A 22,794-nucleotide genomic window follows, 5' to 3' on the forward strand; every position below is an offset into this window, starting at 1 on the left:
AATTTTAACAGTATATAAAATACTCTTTACAGTATCAATAATTGGAGCTTTTACCTTATAAACATTTATATTAAACATTATGTATACAAATATATTCTTCATAACTACACAAGATTGGATACAATTTCTACATACTACAAAACAACACACCAGTCGAGTGAGCAAAGCTTGAAAGGTTTGACTAAAGAGGGCGTTAGTATAGCAAATGCCAAACATTCCATTGTAACGTATAAGTGGCAAACTGGTGGGGAACTCGTAGATACATACCTCTCGTGTCAGACAGCTCGTGCTCCGTGTGTCCGCCCGCATACCACTGGATTTTCATCAATTCCAATGGATTAATTTGTTTGCAATTACTAAATTATATACTGATAGACAATATTTGTACCAAGTATTAATGTGTTTTGAAAAGTGTCATTGTTAAATATACAGCGTAGGTAAGTCGAAATATGTATTTTAACCGACATTTCGTTTTACTTTTGGAATGCAAGGCCTTACCTTTTTTAGAGCTACGCCGCATTCCTTTATTGATTTGTACCGACAAGAGACGTGCTTTCCCAGGTTATCTTTTTGAAAAATTATTTTAGTATCAATTTATAGCCAGTTAAATCATTTTATACTTTTTCTTAAATATTTTTTTTTATTATATTAGTTATTTATGATTTTTATATAATAATAATCATAATTGTTAAATTATTCAAATAATTTATTGATATTCATATATAGTTCATATAAATACTTTTTTTACGTTATAAACAATGAAGCACGTGATTGTGTGTGTGTGTGTGTGTGTGTGTGTGTGTGTGTGTTTGTATCATTGTAATGCGTTGATTTTTTAATTCAAAACAATAAATCCGAAAGTAATAAGAATCTTTTAATTTTAAAATGTCCATCTACTAAATAATTAAATGCTATGACGCTTGATAATTGTTTTAGATAAAAAAAATAATTTTTTAATTTTTAATTTGAGTAATTATCAACTTGGTTTGCTTTTGAAAAGCGCGAATTTCATTATATTTGAAATATTATTTTAAACATGATTTTTATTTATTTGTCAACATTAATATTGACTTGAATATATTAAAATGTCAATGAGTAAACATATAGTAATAGCGTAGATACATAGTATGGAGAAAATAATATATGAAAGCGCAAAATTAAAATATAAAATGAATAATGAAACTGGATCATCTTGCACCGGGAAGACAAGGCACTTAACCAGAGGAAGTAAAATCTGTTGTTTATATTATTACGAATGAAATTGTGATGTTTGAAAGTGTATTATAAGTGTTTGATTTCGAAAGAAATATTTATGAATGTCGATGTGGTGTTTGTGAATATAATGTTGTAGAGGGGCAATACAAGAGGCGAAGCAATAACACGTTAAAAGAGGGAGGGAGTCTCTTGGTGAGGGGTCCGCATTCCATAGACAATGTCACGTTTTTAATTCCTATTTCACTTTATTTGTACTCTGTCGTTTACGGCAACAAATTAAATCTTGAACGGTTTACATTTTTAACTGATAATTATTGTCTACTGCTTCTATAATTTTTGTTTTTTAAATTTATTTCTTATCACTCTACTTTTATTCTCTTACTCTACTTTTTGATTATGATAACGTTAATTTATTAAATGTATACGGAAAAAATTAAATAAACTGTAATATTTCATTATTTTTGACAGAATTTATCCAATCAATTTTAACGTTGGCTACGAATACATTAGTATTTTTTTTGAGGAAATGTAAGAATTTGCTCAAGTTTAAATATTGTCAAAAAACGAAGAACGCAACCACACACTACTATGTCCGCTGTTGAAAGCGCGTTGGACGTCCTGTCTAGGGCAGCTACGATGATGCAAGGTCAGTATTTTGACATCATGTTTATTTCGCTATGTTATATTTTTTTTCTTTTTAAGTAATTGCTAAATTATTTGTGTCTGACAACATTATTATTCATTATTATTATACTTAAATCAAATAAGTCAGCCTAACACTAAATCATTTTAAAATAATTTTATTATTTACATTCTTGGAATGTTTCTTTAAGATATATGTGAGGCATTCCGCGCAAAATCGGACGGTTTTAAGAATTAAAATTTTTAATTTTCGTCATTTTTTGATATTTTGTTGTACTCATTAAAATCTCAAAATTAAGGAGGATGAGTTTTTTACTCCCTTACTTTACTTCCTTAAAATAATAATAATAATAATAATAATAATAATAATAATAATAATAATAATGATAATAATGATAATAATGATAATAATGATAATAATGATAATAATAATAATAATAATAATAATAATAATAATAATAATAATAATAATAATAATAATAATAATGATAATAATGATAATAATGATAATAATGATAATAATGATAATAATGATAATGATAATGATAATGGTCGCGATGGTGAAAATAACGATAACTAATATGCTATAGAAAATAAAGTATTCATTTATTCAAAATTATTCATTTTTCACAAAATAATCTTTAAAATATAAATAAAAAAAAGCCACGAACAATAATGCACAGAAGAATACTAAATGATAGACTTTTAAGCAATATGATGATTCTATAGGTTATGTTGGATGATTATAATTAATTCAATTATTATAAGGATATTATGTGACATAAAAATTGAATAATTTAAATAAATCAATATATATTTACCTGACATAGTAGTGAAAATCTTTCTTATTCTAGAATTCAAAGTCACGTATTAAATAATTCAAAACTATTCGATTAACAAGCAAATTTTTGTTGCACTTCTGGACAAAGCACGCGAGAAGAATAAGCGTCCTCTGACAAACAACACAAAATTTATGTTGACTTTACTTCTTCAGTATGTTATGAAATTTGATCAACACAATGTTTGTGTTAGTATCTACACAAATTAAATGTTGTGTATAATGTAAAACGTTCTTTTTTTGTGTTAAGCAAATAAAAATAATATGTAATAAATCCTCGCTTCACGCCGTATAAATTCTCGGAATTCAGTCAACCGTTACTTTGTGTTAAATTTGAGTTAACACAAAAAATGTGTTGTATAGATTACTCATAAATTTATTAACACAAAAAACTCGTTAACCTCAGACAGCAAATTCAAATTTAGTTAAATTTACACTCGACGGTGTCAAATAATTGACACAAAATATTCAACCATTGAATTTTTATACACAAGAACGCAAAATTTTCAACTGTATGGGCTGGGCTTATGACGGGTACTCGAGTTTAAAACTCATAAAGTAAATTGAAATTGTTCGAATTATTAATCAAAAACTGTTAAAATTAGTGTGCATTAAAATTTGATGATGAATATCTTTTAAACGGTTAATTTAATCGACAAATCATAAGATACCATTTTTGTAAAGCAGTGAACTTCCTATAAAGCCGTGAAGTGCGCGTATCATAATAATTTTTTTGTGACGAGTTATAAAATTCATAAGAAAAAAGGTCATTCGGCAGCCGAAATGGAAGTAGATTTTTCATTTTTTATTTAATTATTTGAATTTGGAAGGTAGACGGTAGCGTCTAAAGGTTCATCTAAAGCTTATAAGATCAATTATATTTATGCTTGTCAATTTTGAAAAAAATACTTTATGTATACTTTAATGTTGAGATTTTAAAAGTGTTACACGGCAGTAATCAGAATTGAAACAGTTACATGAATTTATTAAAAAGTGGAAGAACGAATGCAACAGCGAAATTTCAATAAATAAATAGGTAATTTTCATTGAATATAAAAAAATAGTATTGAAATATGAAGCTCATTAGATAAGCTACATAAAAATATTAACAAGATTCAACACTTACGTATTACTTGAAAGTTATTAAATGAGAAAATAAAAAAAATGTTTTTTTCTATTTTTCTAAAAATTTTGAAATTCATCAAAGTATTAAAAAAAATTATCTAAAGAGTAAGCAACATAGCTTAAATTAAGGCTAATCGAATGAACTTAAAGATTCAATCACCAAAAATAGATTATTTCTTTAGGATCAAAAGTTATTTAAAGATAAGTCAAGAAAAGTTGAATTTTTTGAAAAATCTTTAAGGGGCTATAACTTCTGAACTTTTTGGCCAATTTAGCTCATCTGCGAACTGAACCTAGATTTTTAGCTAAAAAATATGTATAAAAAATTTCATTAAGATCGGTGTAGAATTGTGAACGCCATCGTGGGAAAACCGGGTGTTATATCGTATATATATATATTAGGGTGCTCCGTTTCCGGCAAAAGTATTTTTTTTATTGCTCATCAAGCAAAATATTGTTTTTTATGCTAAAACAAAAATTCTTGCCAAGTTTGAGCTCTTACTTCCAATCCTAAGTACTTTCCATTTGATTTCAAAGATTTCCCTTCTAAAATACATGTAAATTAAATTATTTTTTTTTTAAGTTTCTAATACTCAGCTGCGTTTTATGATATCAACGCGGTTTTGGTCGCAAATTAAAGGGCATTTGGTGTTCTTCAAAAGTGCCCACAGTAACTTAGCTGTAATCCCAGCTGTTTCACTTGTATCCGCTGCGGAAGGCATTTTTCCTATGAAATTGACCTATATTGGCTTGCAGAACGTAAACCAATGAAAGTACACTGAAAATGTTAAAAGGAATTTTGTAGGAAATTTTATTCTCTTTGAAAAACGTCCTATGAGTCAAGTCGCTAAAGTCCATACTTTCTGAGTTATAGTAATTTTAATAATTTGAAAAATATAATATTAAAAAAAAATGACAATTGATATCTTATTTTAACTTGGCAGGAATTTTTGTTTTAGCATAAAAAACAATATTTTGCTTGATAAGCAACGAAAAAAATATTTTCGCCGGAAACGAAGCACCCTAATATATATATAAAAATACATATATAAACTTTTTCACTAATAGTATTTTTGGAACCTACTTGACTCAAATAGATAGAAAATGTTAAAATTTTTGTAAAGTTGTGTCATGAGGACAAATACAACGATTAGATTTTTATAAAATCTACTAAAAAGAAATCTGCTTGAAAATAATCAAACTTCAACTTTTAATAACTTTTGAACGGTGAGGTTTACAAAAAAATTGTAAGAGATCTTTTTTTGTAGAGAATTCAATTTCGTATAAATATATGATACGAAATATTTTTTCAAAATAGTAAATACCGAGATATGAATTTTTTCTTCTAATAATAAGGAAAAAATAAAGCGGCTGAGGCCGCCGTTCGACACGCTTGTGGCTTGGGCGATCATCAAAGTTAAGTAGCATCGGGCAGGATTATTACTTGGCTGGGTGACCGTTTAGCAACGCGTCGGGTTCGAACGGAGGTCTCTGACCGTTAGGTGCGGGATGAAGATCCAGTGATCGGTAAAATGGGAATTTTATCGATCACTGGAACTTCACTCAATCCAAAACTGTACAGGCTAGGTTTTCTCTGTGGTTTCCCTACGCTACTACTCCTCCATTGCATAAGGGAGGTAGCAGTGCATCACCGTAATGATGCAGTACTGTACAAGCACAAGTCGGGCCACAGCCGCACAACCAACCGGGTATAGGAAAAATGAGCTGAGTAAACACTGTATACCATGTGACAGGCAATTCTTGCCTATATACATGGTGGATTAGCAATTAAGAAAAATAAGGAAAAAATAAAGAAATGAAAGGCGGAGGACTTTTTTATTGAAATTAAGAGCTCATACTTGGAGAGAATTTTTTTAAGGTGTCTACCTACCTATTTTTCAGAGTATAAAATGAAAAAAAAAAACAATATTTGATTTTTTTGGCCCACCCTAATATATATTACTAAACTATTTATGTATAGTGAAATACGATGACTAAATTGTCAGAGTAGTTGTGTTGACTATTAAAAGTAGTTATAGGAACTATTGAATAATAAACAAATTAAAATATTCACTGATACATTCTTTATTTGTAAGGATAAACTAAAAAAGAATTGTTATTATTGCTGAAGTATAAGTTCTGAGAAATAATACTAAGTATGTACCATAACAAAACAAAAAATGTTAGTAATGCTTAGTTGATATTGATACTACTACTTTCAAATAGATCTGGACACTATGATATAGTACACTGAGAGAAAAAATCAGTAAAATTAACTATATGATTGTAGTAAAATAACGCTTCAACTATTTAGTCATAATATCTACAATAATCATTTATAGTTATTATATCAATGGGAAAATAGTCAAGATAAGTATTTTTTAGTATAATCAGTCATATCAAATGTTAACGTAACTAATTTAAAAATGTTTATGAAATAAAAACTTTGTTATTTTCATAACTTAATTCTAGTAGCTTTATTTACTATAAGTATTTTATAGAAAAGCATCAAAATTTAAGTATTGTTAAACATAAAGTAATAATTGTTGGTAATATTAAATATTTATTAATGTTATTACTTTCATATAATTGATACAAATCTAGTGTATAAGTCAGGTAAACTACACATTTGTGATCAAGTGAACAAAAATTTTAGTTATCACGATTAGAAGATTATATGCATAGTATCTATAACTTTTATTCTGTTCTAAGTTCATATTTAAATCAACTAGTAATATTAAATTAAATGGATGAAAAAAAATGAGTCTTGTTGTCTAGTAATATATTTATTACTTTCAATATAATATTATTAATAAAGTTATTATATCAAGTCATTTATGCATAATACAAAATTCCAAAAATGTTGAGCATCAAAAAAGGTACTTGATACTCGGCCGTACAACAGGGGAGTTCGGTACCAGAGTCGTCCTCAAGTTTAGAATATATTACTTCTGAAATAAGTTTCTTAACAGGGACCCCTCAGAAGGTAGGCGCTATCTAGTGGCGAGCACCGAACTATTCCCATTGCCGTTGTCTAGTACCGACGACTCCTTCATTCTCTATGTATATTTTTTCTCCCAAGAAATTTTTCTCTCGGTTTAACCAATATTTTTTCTTAGTTGGAGCATACGAAAATTCTTGCGTTAAAAAAATAGTACTTATTCCGAGAAATTTGAGTTCTTTTTGTCAATTCAACAAACATTTTTTGGTTCCAAAAAATTTTCGATAAAGTAAATAATTCAGTTTAATTCACGAAATAAGTTTTGCAGAAAGCACACCTAAAGAAATCATTAGATTTTTGTTAAATTAAATTGAACAAGATATCAACAAGTATTCATTGTTGATTTAAATTAAATATGAAGTTAAAGACTTTATTTTGTGCCGCTTAGATACAAGCTAAATATTTTGACCTTAAAATTTTTTACTACAATAAGTACATACTCACTGCACTGTTTTTACAGATGAAATCCGTCATTCGGCGGATATAATAATCAAAGACAACAATTTTCGATTCAGTTTAATGCGACACAAAAGAATTTTCATCCGTTTTTCACGGAAATTGTGATTTTTTTCCAAACAATTAATTTTAAAAACTTGTAACTGTTGAATTATACAGTTTAAAAATAATCGAATAACATCATTTGATGGATAATAAAATCATCTACAAAAAAGTTCTTAAATTTTTGTTTTGTTACATACAACAAAATTTTCGTATGGAACTAAAAAAAAAATATAGATTTTATTTTTCACAGTCTAATATATGGAGAAGAGAGGGGCAAAACGGGGTACTTAAGGAAATAGTAAGTTTTTGGGAACTTAAATACGTTAAATAAACTTTTTTTTTAATATTTGCAGTAAAAAGAAAAAATTTTCAGCTGCCATGAAAAAAAAATTAGTATCAATTCTGACGCTTTAAATAAGTATTCAATCACTAAATAAATAAATCGTGCAAACGTCAATTTTTGTTCAGATGAATCATTGTAAAATAATTGAAGCAACAACCGAGTTGTAGTTCTTTTTTACATTTTTATAGTTAATATAGTTATGAGCAATCATTAGTTTACTTATAATAATTGTAATCAAACAATTCATAATGCTACGTTGTTTTGTTTCATTAATACCAATTCGTTTAGTTAAATTAACTATAAAATTATAGTGCAATAAAGCTTTAACGAAAAAATTTTAGTTTTAGCAATTAACTCGATAGTTAGAATAATTATTTAATATTAACTATGAATCAACACTTACCATTGAAACAATTTTTTAGTTACTTGAACTAACGAAAAAGTTGCTGTAATTACTTAAAATTTATGTAATTTTAACTACATTTCAGTAGTTGCGATAAAAAATTTTAACCACTATCAAATTTTAGTAGTATCAATAAATTTTATTATGTTTCAGAAATTAATGAATAGTTAATATTACTATCAAAAATAGTATTAGGAATTAATTTTAAATAGTTGAAGCTTTTTAGTTAACATGACTATCGACTTTTCTCTGAGTGTACAAAAGTCTAGAAATATTAGTTAAGATTACTATTTTTTCATACTCATCCCTTTCTAGTTACCACAACCATGCACTTTTCTCTCAGTTCATTAATTACAAAATTTTAAAGTTGAACAATTAAATTGTAAAATCATACCAATGTTCAAGGCATGATTATAAGGAATCGGTTCATTTGACGGAAAATTTCAATTTGACCTTTTTTGTAAAGCATTCAATTTCCTACAAGAAATATATCCAAATCAACTTCGTTTATCTCGATTGTTTGAGAGTTATGAGACCAAAACCCGCCCATTAAAAGAAAATCAAAAATTGCGATGATACACCTCTTTTTATTAATATTAAGGGCTCAAAAAGCTTCGAGGCTCGAAGAGCTCGAAAATATATTCACAATGATGTTTTCAAGCTCCTTGAGCTCGAAAACAGCGAGAAGTTTTAGGGCTGCCTCGCAGGGTCAACAAGGGCGAAAAGTAGGGCATTCCAACCCGCGTGTACAATTGTCTGATCGAGTCGAAGGTGAGGTTGGTAAATACGTGGATTGGGACATCCTACCTTCCTTCGTAGTATGTATACTATTTTTCATCAGATCTGTACCTGAAAGTTAAAATTTTTGCCTTTTTGTGAAAAGAATGGTGCACTAATTTTTATCATTTGTTTTCTCATAAAAGAAAAAAACGACTTTCTTCCTTCTAAACAGAATGATCCCTCTGATAGAAATTTAAACTTTCGGTACCGGTATTGTAAACAATATTTTTATCTGTAATGAATTTTTTTTTCTTTTTTCTTAATTGATCATAATGATTTTTAGTCATTAATTAAATTCTTTTATATCGACACGAAGGAATATCAAAAATATCTAGACTAAGTCACTAGAAGTTGAAAAAAAAAAAATTTCTACTATACTTATGCATTAAATGTCTGCTGCAGAAATACTATAAGCGTACATCTTTTAATTAGTATTTTACCTTACCCGAAATTAACATCATTAATGGTTATTTTATATTTAAAGTCAACTTAATTAAATAAATTTTTTGAGTTGAAAGTGAGTGAGATGTAATTGTTAGCTAAACGCATAATCAGATCTGACATAATAAAAAACGATAATTTATCCCACTAAATCATAAACTTGAATTTGATGCGAGCAGCTACCGCAGCTTTTAATAAAAAAAAAATTCACACATTTTATGCAGTTAGTAGTATCAAAAAATAGTTTTACAAAGTATTTACTCACCTTACAATTTCTCCCGAGATTCTTTTGATATTTTCAAGTCACTTTCATTTCTGTCAATTATACAATGCAATGATATTATCACTTGTGTGGTTCGTTAAATACTCGGCATGTTTCTATACTCTCATCTGTTTCGACCGGCTCTTCGCGACAACAATTATCCATAAGGTAAAGTACCCAGTAGTTGAACAGGTTTCAAAGTAAAACGTATTTGACCTTGTAATTATTAGTAATTATTTGTAATTATTAGTTCAAATTGGTGATTTTCATGAAAATATAAATAATTTTGAATCGATTGAAGCACAAAATAACGCAGATAATTGAATATTTATATTTTGATAACGTTTTTAAGATAGACTATGAAAGGAGTAGTTGTTGAACAATCAACTCTGACAAGCCGCAGTAGTTGAACACTCCGGGAGTAGTAGTTGAACTAATAAAATATATGGCAACCGGGCACACCAAAATTTTTCAACGTTTTATTGAAATATCAAAAGAATTATAACATATTATTAAATAATATTAAAAATAATACTGTGAATACTTAATATGATCATTTAAAAATGAGAAATATTTGTATTAAATTATTTAATTACATTTTTTATTACTAATGAATTTATTCATTTAATATTTAGCAAACTTGATTGTAAATTTTACCAATTGTAACGGATTATTTTTTATTAAAAAATAAATGTTACACGGAAAGAAAATTATGGGAAGTGTTCCTATGCATTATGGGATTAGTTCCCATAATGGTATAGGAACTGTAACCATACTATTATAGGGATGGTTCCTATACATTATTAGAACCATCCCTATATTAGTCTGGGTACAATTCCCATACCATTATGGGAACCATTTCCATAATGGTATGGGAATAGTTCCTATACCAATATGGGAACCATTCCCATAATATTATAGGAATCGTTCCCATACTATTATGGGAACCATTCCTATAATGTTATATGAATTGTTACTATAATTTATGGGAATGGATCGTATAATTTATAGGAATAGTTCCTATATATTATGGGAATGATTCCCATAGTATTATAGGAAGTCTTCCTGTAAGTTATAGAAACCATTCCTATAATTATAGTGACCATTCCCATAATGGTATGGGTAGCATTCCCATAATTATAGGAACTATTTCTATAATTATGGGAAACATTCCTATAATAATAGGAACTGCTTCCATAATTTATGGTCGTAATTCCTATACTGGAATAGGAAAGAATTTCACATAATTATGGGAACCATCCCAATAATTTTCTTTCCATGTATTCATAATTTTCATCTTACCTATATGTTGTGAACTTTTTTTGGTTAGAAAATAATAAAAATTTATTTTGATGAGATAGATACGTTTTCACACGAAATCACTTAAAATTATTACACTAATTGTTGATGAATCACTCATACTTTATTTTCATATGTCTTTTTTAAAAAATAAATAATTAAATTTAATTATTTGTTATTGCACTAGAATACATTTCACGCTGTTCACCTACTGCTGCTATGAAAATTACATGGACCCAATACTTGAACATGTAATACCATCTTGTTCAAGTTTTGGGTACCGCTTTGAACATTGGGAGGTATAGTTAGACGCTAAAATTTAATATAAAAACTTTAGTTTATGTCTTTGCAAAAAATATATAGTATTTAGAAAAGACTATTTCATTGGGTGGTACAATTTTGTTTACTTAAAATGATGATATGTCTTTTTTTTTACTGATTGTTCAGCTTACAGTATAGCATCTTTTTCATGCAAAAAATAGCATCTATCGGCTATTCTCGACATGGCAACTTTAAAGTTAAAAAATATATAATTTTTTTTATTTATAATTGGAACAACTTACAGAAATCAATTACTGTACCATGAAATAATTATAACATGCGCATATTACTCATAATATATATACGGATTTTGTACAATAACAATTCTAAAAGTCTGTTCAACTACTGGTCCCATTTTTAGAAGTGTTCAAGTACTGGGTACTTTACCTTATATCAAAATTATTCACAAAATAAAAAAAAATAATTATGATTTATTGTAATTTATAATTGTATTTAATCAAGCATTATTGAACTATAATATACTGAGTTGATAAAGTAAATTGATATGTAATACAATTTGTAAAAATTAGGTCACAAACTTAAAAATATATAATGTCTTATAATTTAAAAATAATTACTTGAAAATATTAACAACAAGAACTTGAAACAATTAAATTAATGTTAAAATTCAAATAAATTTTCATAAATTTTCTGGAATAAAAAGAATAAATGTATCATATCTACTTAGTACTAAAACAAATCAATGTACTTCCAAGTATATATTAATAATGTATAAGTCAGAGATTCCAGGTATGCACAGTAGCAATTACTTGGACAGTAACGACTAAATTTACATTTTTATTCGCTGAAAAAAACTATTCAATATTTTATTTAAATTTGTTGATATTTGATTTTATTCTTATTATTTAAAATTAAATATATAAAAAACAAAAATATGCTTAATGTTCAAAAGTTAACATGTGTGTAATAAGAATCCGATTAATGTATATGATAGTTTTACTAGAATCTTAACTTTATCTACCTGAGTTAGATCGCGGTGGCAAGAACGTATAAAAGGGCCGCGTTTGAATAAAGAATAGGAAGGGGTGATCGCGAGGTGGGGCAACAAGTCTACTGAAGCAGATGAGACCGCGTTCAAGATGAATGAATGAACGTTTAAGACAGTCGTAAGAAGCCATTCACGAAACAACGGCACTATTCAAATTTAAACCTCTATCTTGATTTTTTTCTACCCTCATTTTTGTTTCTTATTTATTTATTTATTTATTCTTATTATTTATTTACTTATTTTTTTTTTTTTCTATTTCACGTCACCCAATTGTTCTTTACCCTTGCGTAATCAACGGTTTACTGAGTATTATTACGTGCAGTTTGATAAAAGGACTCTTGTGTTGTGTATATAATGCTTGTGGTTTTTTGTTCTTTCGACGTTAAACCACCAAGACTTCACAACGAATGTGTAGAATAGCTTCACATTCATATCTATTGTATTATTTACGTTTTTTTTTTTTCTTTTTTTTTATTTTTATTTTGTTTTCTAATAATTATATACACAGTGATTTAATAAGTATTGAAGCTATTTTAGTGTAATTGAGTTTTAATTATTTGAGTTATTTTTTTTTAAATATTCGATAATCAAAATAATGCAGTCTCTTGAGATATCAAAACGTGTACGAATGAGAATGGCATCTAGAACAATATGTTTGTGGCAACCTTGGGTTGATATAGATGTAAAAAATTTTGAATTTTCTTATAAAATTTTTGGTATGTATTAACTATTAAACCATTAACATTTATAAATTTATAATATCAATAACAATATTGTTTTATAAAGTTTAATATTGAGGTAGAAGACGCTTTGAAGATAAAATCTACGGAAAATAATTGTCAAAATTAAAGGTTGAATTTATACCAAATATATTCCGGCAATATAAGCCTGTGAGAGTCAAACAGTTAATTGAGACTGGAGAAATAACAAGCCCACCTTATTTCGTTCCATTCATCTTTCCAGTTTCCATAGTCCTTTTCCAAACCTGTTTCCCGCCCCACTGCGCATCCTCTCACGGCTATTAGGCACTTCCTGTCTCATCGTCCTGGGAACTGAACGTTGCCTTTCAAAGTCTTAACCCTCTCCCTTACTCCACCCTCAGCTTAATCACTCCAATCATTTTTTGTTTTTGTTTTTTTCTATTTAATTTTGTTTTTCTATTCATCATGAATATTCGAAAATTTTAATCGTCTTTTTTTTTTCTTATTTTATTTATTTTAAATTCTCAGAAATCTTTATCTACTAGAGCAACACAATATTATTAATAAAAAATGAATTTAATTAAAATGGTATCATCAATTTGAATATAAATAAGAATGTAACAAGAAATTGAGATTAATAAAGGTCTTTTTTTTTTCTTTTTAGAAGAACGTCCAAAAACAACGAGTCTGCATAGAAAGCCAAGTAGCGCGTGGCGAAAGGAACGTAGGAAGGACCCTATTCAGAGCGAGGCCCTCGACATGTCGGCTGCTAGGGTACATCACAATCGACCCAGCGTTATTGTTCCAGCTGCACCTCAACCTGGTATGCAATCTTTAAATTTTTTTTTAATTTTTGACCAATTATAAATTTTATAGTAAATAATTCTTTCTACATATAATATTAATTTTTCAAGATCGAACGCGAAGTATTAAAATATGTTATTTAATTATTTTAAACCCATTCATAATTGTTCATAAAAATTTTTATTCCATTTCGTTATAAATATGTAGAGGTCAAGTTAATGTCATTATAATTTTGATTTAGGAACGACGATTGAAGATACCGCAGTAACACCAACACCAACAGCAACACCTTCAGCAGCGATAGGTGGTCAACGAACTGGAATTAGAAGTTCGGGTATTGTAAGTGATCCAGCTATAGATGAACATTTTAAAAGATCTTTAGGCCTTGAAGAATATGCTGCAGTTTTCAATGGTTCATCTCTCAACACAGATAAAGAAACAGGTCTAAGCGGTAAGTTTTATTAATTTAACTATGTATGATTTAATTACCTTAAACAGATAAATATTTATGATTATTATTGTTTTACAGTGGATGATCATTTTGCTAAAGCACTGGGTGAAACTTGGACAAGGTTAAAAGCAACTCGTCCAAGCAAAGAATCAACATAACGTTATGGAATAGTAATAAAGTCAACATAAATTATAAATGATTGCTCACTACTATATCATTTTTTTACGTGTCGCAATTCCATTAGTCGCTAACTATTATATATATATATATATATATATATATATATATATATATATATATATATATATATATATATATAATATAAATAAGTATTTTGGTAATTCTTACCAGATGGCTTCCAAGTAGAAATTTAAAAGAAAACATTTTTTTTTTAAATTATCGTACTCATTGGATTTTATCTACAATTAAACTGATAATATTATAGTTGAATATTTAAATATAGTACGGAAGAAATAATTTTAATAAGACAAAAGATACGAGATATTGTTAATGAGTTAATTTTAATTGTAAATAATTTATTCGGTCAGAATTATCACATCACCACAGTCATTGTCGTAGGAAACATTTTATTTTATTAATTTTAATTATTATTTATTATGGGATTATCAATTCCTTAAGCTTTATTATTATCTTATATTTACAATTTTGTGTGCATTAATTGTCAATATATAAGTTTATTGCTTAACAAAAGTATAATTTGTGAATATTTTAAATTAAATATGTTATATTATATAATTATCATTACTCAAAAATTTATACGATTTGATCAATTGAATTAATGATAATGGTTAGTATTTATAAAAATAAATTATATATCAACTAAATACAAACCTTTATATATTTATTTATTGACGTCATTTAATATTTGTTGGTAGAACGAAGAGGAGCAGTACTGATTTCAAATGGTGCTAGGACATTTTATTTAAAACCCAGCACACACAGAAGTCAGTACCTCTGCCATTTCTATGTCATTAAATAATGTATATATATATATATATATATATATATATATATATATATATATATATATATATATATATATATATATATATATATATATATATATATATATATATATATATATATAAAATTACTGCAATATAATTCTATTTACTCTCTGAAAATGAATTAATGAAATTCGCTGCGAATCAGTGGATAGTCACTATTTCTCCATCTATAAGTATACCACTAATTCAACGAGTGGAATACTTATAGTTGATTCTCAGTACATGAATATGTACTATATTCACTAAGTCGCAGATAATTTCACTAATTCATTTTTAGAGAGTACATTTATAAAACACTAAATTTATTTCATTGAATTTTATATCACACTTGACACACAGGCTACCACAAATTTCCGTGTATTCTGACTATGATCATTTAAATAAATTCAATTAAAATGTACAAATTTGATAAATTAAAATATAAAAAATAAGTCGAAGGTAATGAGACGTATATAAACAGTAAATGTGTGAAAAGTTTTAAACAGACCAGATTAAGATGACAGCAAACAACATAGGTGGGCTCAGACGAACGGACGAGACTGTTTCAGGAGCGCTCAGATGGCTTCCTATATGCTGGCAGCCTGTTCACTTGCCGTAAAGCAAAGTGGTAACTTAATATGCATTAGAGTTGAATATAAGTACGGTAATCCCATACCTCAGTTCAAAGTAAGACTACACCTACCCTGTCGCCATGTTCTCCTACCGGTTCCATCTTATTCTCTATCTTTTTCACCCGCACCATCTAATACTAGTTTTTCATAACCATCCTTTGTATCAACCTCATCATACAATATTTATATTTTAAAGCATACAATGAAATTACAATGCATTGTATCTACTCTAGTGTCTCATTTCTTTGTCCTTGCTTTTTTACATGCATTTACTTACACAAATTTTTTAATAATCTACAAAACTTGTTTTCTGTTTCTTGTGCCTTTCAATCTCTTATTTCACTTGTTTTGTTAAATTATTATAATAATAATAATTTAATAAATAAAACAATTCAAAATGTTTGTTATTATAATTTTTGTTCCAACTTATTGCAAAACAATAATATTTTATTTTAGTGTATACATATATATTATTTATGTCCCAGGCGTATCTTATTTCGGTACGAGAGTCAGTTGACCACAGGCCACGGCATCGTTTTCACGTTTTTTTTTTCCTTGTTACAGAATGTTCACTCGAAAGGCTGCACGTGTAAGTTAATATTTTAAATAAAAAATCTTAAATATACGAAAAAATAGAAAAAAACCAGATCAAGATTAAAAAAAAAAAATTATGAAATAACAAGCGTCACGACTCCGTTTAGCCTTGCATCGAAATCTCTTACTACCACCACCTTTATACATATAATACGTATTTTGCGCTCACTTCACTTTTTCATCCCCAACCTTCAATTCTTTTACAATCTACGTTTGGTTTTAAATTCACACTCCAAGCAATTTATTGAAACTATAAATATTGCTATAAATTATTATTAATTTACATAATAATGAAATTCATACTTATCGTTGCAGAAAAAAAAAGTACAAACAAACTAAATGATAAAATATAATCAATACTGATACACTCGGGGGTTCATTTAATATTTCTTTCATTACACTAGAATTTACATTCAAAAAAATTTTTGTTTTCTTTTCACATTTATATTAACAAAGACATTATTGTCCATTGTATCATTTATTTTTCCGTGTAAGTCTTGTAGTGATAAGTGATGTTTGAATTTAGCAGTTAAAATTATTAACAAAGTTACTATACTACTTTAAGTGTATCAATGATTTATTTTATTATTATAAAAAAATTTAAGATAAAGAATAATATAGTTCTGATAAAAATAGACAAAGCAACCCGTTAATCCACTTTTGATGAAATTAAGCGTCTTTTCGGCACAATGTTGACATAAAAGCTCGTAGTTCGGTGATATTCGAATTTTGTAATAAACAAGGACATGTACAACACTTATTTAACTTTAATAAATTATATAAATATTATTCATTAATAAAAATTAATATATTAATAATAATGTATAATCAGATGTAATGCGGGCGAAGTTTATTACTGGATCGTACCCAGGACACGACTGATCGAGTGACCGAGGGGGTAGCATGGCGAGAACATACCCCTCCTGCTGCTGCTGCTGTATAGAATTACGCGTGTGCTGCTGTTCTCTGAAGGTCCCCTTGGTCAGGAATATACATACAAAAAAATATATATGTATATATATCAAACGGCAGAATACAGGAGTCTATCGTACCACGAAGGGGAGAAGTAGCGTGGTCCGCTTTCCCCTCTTTACCCCCTTGTTACCCCCTTCTTCCGCTCCCCAACGAACTCGGGCTCGCGTGAATCATGCATATCGATTTTTTTTTTTGTTTTATTATAATAGTGTTCAATTCGGGCCAAAGTACAAAACGGAGAGTCTCCAAACTACTCTTACTGCTTTACAGAAGTTACGTGAAGGTGCAGAGTATAGCTGTGTAGTGATGTGATGGTGATGGGAATGATGATGGTGGTGGTGATACTAGTTTGTATATTCTCCCTTTCCTTGAACCACCAGAAAAGCCATGAGCCCCCGGGTTGCAAACCCCCTTCTTCAAAAAACGTTCTTCCTACCCAATTCTTTTTTATACAATGCTTCATTTCCCCCTTATATTCCCTTCTTCACTTCTTTCCTCTTACACCAGCACCAGCCGCTCTCTCTTGTGTCCTCCAACATGTTCACAATCAGAATGTCCTTCCGTACGCGTGCGAGAATTCGAGAGGACAAGCGTAATTTTGCGCATATATCCTGTATGCTGCTGTTATATGGATAACAAAAAAATTAACTAGCGCAAGAGGTTTTTTTTTATTAGACCTAGCTTCCTTTATTTTTTTATTCTTCCCTTTATAGAGACACACACATCCCTGCATCACTAAGAACTTACATCTTTTCGTACCGAGTAGAGAAGCCACTCCACTAATAAGCTCTTTTGTCCTAACCACTTCTTCCACCAATCTGTTGCCCCTGATGTATAGATTTTTATTTTAAAAACGCTGTAAAAAAGGGTGTTGATTAAAAAAAGCCATATAATTTGCAGATAGTAAATGAAAAAAATTTATTTAGTTTTATTTTTATATGTAAATTTTAGTTACGATTTGTAAAATTTTCATTTTCAGCAAACAGTAATTTTTTATTGTTTAATATTTTTAAATTAATAATTACTCATAATTAATTAGAACGTTATATATACATGTGCTTTCTTTTTATTATTTGTTAAATAATATATATATATTTTGGACAATTTTCCTGTAACTGTAATTATAACAGCCAGCAATCATTTACTTCAGTTTGTTATATTTTTTGTAAAATACCATAATGACAGTATAAATATGTTAGTATCCAAATTTTACAATCCAACTTTTTAAATCAATTTTATCTGAACAAAATAAAAACTACAAAATTAATAACGAGATCCGTGTTAACGAATTTCATTCGTTTTCTAATTTTGAAATTTTTTTACTAAGAATCATGAATTTTTATTTTCTTACAAGAATATTCTGAAAATTAAAAATCCACTCGATTTCATTCTTATCAATAGTTTCCATTAAATTACAATTAATTTTTTGTCACTATTCAAAATAACACAAACTTTAAGTCAGACAAGAAAAAAATTAACAACTACAAGGCCCACACACAGGGCAAAAAAATTAGAAAAAATACTTAAATTATATATGCTAAGAATACTTAAAAATTTATTTCAAATCACAAAAATAAATTTCATTACATTATTTACTTGCTGCTTTGTTGAAGTATATTGTTACATGAATTTTTTTTAATAATTGTTATAATATTCAATTCATTTCATAGACAAAAGTCTTTTGTCGGAATAATTAGTACTTTGTACTGAAATTAGTTGTTGTTTTTTTTTGCATGCCTTAAGCGCAAAGCGCGCAGGTATGCTCTACTCTCGCCTAAAAATCATGATTTCGATTAAAACGTGATTTTCATAATTTAAACGAAAAAAATTATGTAAAAAAAGCATATTGAGATAAATAAATAATAATAACTACAGAACACGTTAAATAGATTTTCTTATCAATTAAAAAAGATTTCTCAGGAAAAACTCGTTTTTCTGTCGAATTAAACGAATAAGAGCGTGATATCCATAGGAGCACTGGGCTCGATAACACCACAACTTTGTCAAAAATCATTTTCACGATTTAATTTTTTTTGTTTTATTCCTTAGGGAATTTGCTAAAACCCTTGTAAAAATTGTTTGTAAAAATAATTCCGTTTCAATACAGTTAATTTTTTCCGACTGTCAGTTCAGTGAATTTTCTGCGATTTCGGCAGCCATATACAATACTGGCCAATAATTCTTGAGGGGTAGCATAGAATCGGTAAAAAAAAAAATGTCTCAAAATAAAAATGTATATGACTACTTTCATACAAATGTAAAAATATAAAAATAAAAAGTTGTAAAAAAAAAATTCAATAATTAAAAATATATATATATTAATAAAATGGAAAATTATAAATATGTATTGTAAAATAAGTAAATAAAAAAAATCCCTATAAAAAATGTCTCTATATTTGAAAATCACTAATAAAAATATGGTCACTATTTAAAAATTTCTAAATAATTTTAGTGGGTATATAAAAATATGAATAATTAAAAAAAACTAAATTAAAAAGTCAATAAAAAATAATTACTATAAAAAAATGTATATCTCTATATAAATTAATTTATAAAATTTAATTTCAACAAATAGAAACATAAATAATTAAAAAAAAATAAAATTAAAAAAGTATAAAATCATTTAAATCTATTTAAAATATACTCTATAATTAAATAAATGAATAAAAAACGGAAGTAATTCCAAATATCACTTAAAAAAAAATTACTATAAAAATAAAAAATCCTACAAACCAACATTTGCATAACCAAACACGTATATAAAAAAATTATGTAAAAATAAACATCTCTAAAAATAATATGTCTATAAATAATCGACTGTTTTTGAATATCTCTAAAAAAAATAATATCTATAATAAAATATTTGAATAAAATATAACCTACAAATTGAAGAATTTTACCATGTGCTCATAATAGTGACTAAGTTTAAGTTATAAAATATAAGTATTAATAATAATGATAAAACAACAATAATAATAATAAAAGTTATAGTTATTATTATGGAAAAATATTAAGGAAAACAATAAATAAATAAATGTAAACTTATAATAAGAGACTTGGAGTAAATGTAAAAAATCAAAATCTGATTACTCCAAAGCACTGAGCTTGTAATAATTTACATAATATTAATTAAATTAATTAATAATTTGATTAAATATTATATTAGTTATATAATTATATAAAGAAGTCATTAAATTATAATTATTTAATCATATTAATTAATTTAAGTGTATAGTTGGAGTACAGAGTACTGTTTGATTTATGAAAGAAAAAAAATAAAACAAATCAGTAATTTCTCATTATCACAGTGATGCTGATATAATAATAATAGTAAATTAAAAATAAAAATTATATTTATTATTATGATGTTGAGTTAAAATAGTAAATAAATTAAAAAATGCAAGTTTATAAAAGAACTTTGTTTTTTTTTCAAGTTTTTATTTTTTTTTTGAATGTTTAAAATTAATGTTAAAAAAGTAATCTTTATTAGTGATTTTCAAATATAGAGACATTTTTTATAGGGATTTTTTTTTATTTACTTATTTTACAATACATATTTATAATTTTACATTTAATTTATTTTATTATTATTATTTTATTTATTATTTTAATTAATATATATATATTTTTAATTATTGAATTTTTTTTTTACAACTTTTTATTTTTATATTTTTACATTTGTATGAAAGTAGTCATATACATTTTTATTTTGAGACATTTTTTTTTTACCGATTCTATGCTACCCCTCAAGAATTATTGGCCAGTATTGTATATTATTTTTTATAAAATAGCATTGAAAAATTGAAATAACTATATATGAACAAGCAAAACTATACATACATGATGGTATAATTACCAACTGTTTTATCATCTGTTAAGATTTTTTTTAGCTCGACCTACAGAGGAGATAACACCACTCGCGGGAAAATTCAAACAAAAAACGAATAATAAAGAATGAAATCGTAACCGTGAAGCCTCAAACGAAATAACAGTCGAATTCCGTTATCGATTTAATTTTAACATATAAGATAAAAGATAAAACTTCGTTTGCTATTAATATTAAATTAATATATGCTATTAATATTAAATTGAACAAAATAATTGCATGTCTTAGGCTTGAACACTATCATTTACGCATTTTTATTGTTTTATTGCGCTTAAGGCATGCTCATTTGAATTTTCCAAACTTTCTACATTTACTAATTTTGACTAAATATAGACCCGGGTCAAAAATAAAACTTGATTCAGGTTTACTTCGCCTTATTTTCTATTCAAGTTATCGATTTGCCCACGATGATTCGATAAGATCTCGACTTTTTCGACTTGAATTTAATTTTTTTCATCTTTTTGAACTTTTTTCTTCTTAGTTTCAACTTATTAGTATTTTTTGATTTTAGTTTGAACTTATTCATCTTTACTTCGAACACGATAGTCATTCACCTTACTTTTGATTTGCTAAAACAAGTCGAAAAAAAGTTATTTATTCACCTTACTTTCGCCTTAATATATTAAAATTATTTCACCTTAGTTTTGACTTTTTCGTCTTATAATTTAAGTCGGGTAAGTCTACATCAAATAAGTTCCGACTTGATTTTAACTTTTTCGTCTAAAATCGTGACTAAATACGCCAGTTAAGTCTAAACCAAAGCGAAAACTCAATGTATTTCATATGTCTGTAAAAAAGAAGTCGAGTTTGTCTTGTGAAAAACGGCTCCAAATTTCGACTTGGTAAACCAAGTCTAAATCAAGTTTTATTTTTTTTTTTTTTTTGTATAACTTTTGTTCGTTACCTATGATCATCAAACAGTATTATTCAAATTATATAATAAAAACTGCGTTTAATAATTTTTCATAATTTTAAATAATGATTTTCATTTTTAATTACATCAAAAAACTTTAACTTTTTAAAAATAAATGTTTGATTATTTAAAGTTGGAGTTAAATACTATCGCAAGTTATTAAATCTATTTTTATTTAAAAAAACACAGTTAACCAAAAATCCTTTATATATACATATATATATATATATATATATATATATATATATATATATATATATATATATATATATATATATATATATATATATATATATATATATATATATATATATATATATTAGGGTAATTGATTCTAGACCAACGTTTTTTTTTTTCAAGTTCCACTCAAAAGTATTGTCGCATATGAAAAATAAAAGATTCTGATCAAATTTGAGCTTTTAATTCCGATTTTCAGAGGTCGCTTAACGAACTTTTAGTTTTTCCATTTAAGACGCGTTTTCATTTGTTTCTCTATTCGCACTCAACTGGATAAACGGTACTATCTCTGTTGCACTTGTACATTAAATAGGAACTTTGTCCAAGCTTTTCTCGTAAACAAATGGAAGTTATCAAAAAATTCAAGTGCATTTCGCTAGTTCATAGAGTAAAGCATCGGGTCTGTGTCTTTAT

General features: G+C 27.0%; 1 protein-coding gene across 2 annotated transcripts; it reads left to right on the forward strand.

Moving 5' to 3' along the window:
* Nucleotides 1–234: 234 nt before the first annotated feature.
* On the forward strand, nucleotides 235–14,396 carry LOC103575526 (transcription cofactor vestigial-like protein 4). Of its 2 annotated transcripts, none has more exons than XM_008555354.1 (5): nucleotides 235–437; nucleotides 1,684–1,861; nucleotides 13,546–13,704; nucleotides 13,927–14,136; nucleotides 14,215–14,396. In XM_008555354.1, exons 2-5 carry the CDS (start codon nucleotides 1,804–1,806, stop codon nucleotides 14,292–14,294), a joined length of 507 nt encoding a protein of 168 aa, XP_008553576.1. In that variant the 5' UTR covers nucleotides 235–437; nucleotides 1,684–1,803; the 3' UTR covers nucleotides 14,295–14,396. The 2 variants fall into 2 exon arrangements, with proteins under 2 accessions (XP_008553576.1, XP_008553577.1); XM_008555355.2 differs by lacking the exon at nucleotides 235–437 and adding an exon at nucleotides 495–561.
* Nucleotides 14,397–22,794: the final 8,398 nt, after the last annotated feature.

This window comes from Microplitis demolitor, chromosome 1 (assembly GCF_026212275.2).
Source record: "Microplitis demolitor isolate Queensland-Clemson2020A chromosome 1, iyMicDemo2.1a, whole genome shotgun sequence".
NCBI lineage: Eukaryota > Metazoa > Arthropoda > Insecta > Hymenoptera > Braconidae > Microplitis > Microplitis demolitor.

What these genes read in the sequence shown, in the direction of transcription:
- LOC103575526 (XM_008555354.1), top strand. Translation starts at nt 1,804, where the DNA reads ATGTCCGCTGTTGAAAGCGCGTTGGACGTCCTGTCTAGGGCAGCTACG. An exon ending in GGCAGCTACGATGATGCAAG is followed by an intron (nt 1,862 to 13,545) that starts GTCAGTATTTTG and finishes TTTTCTTTTTAG; the next exon opens with AAGAACGTCCAAAAACAACG. An exon ending in TAAAGAAACAGGTCTAAGCG is followed by an intron (nt 14,137 to 14,214) that starts GTAAGTTTTATT and finishes ATTGTTTTACAG; the next exon opens with TGGATGATCATTTTGCTAAA.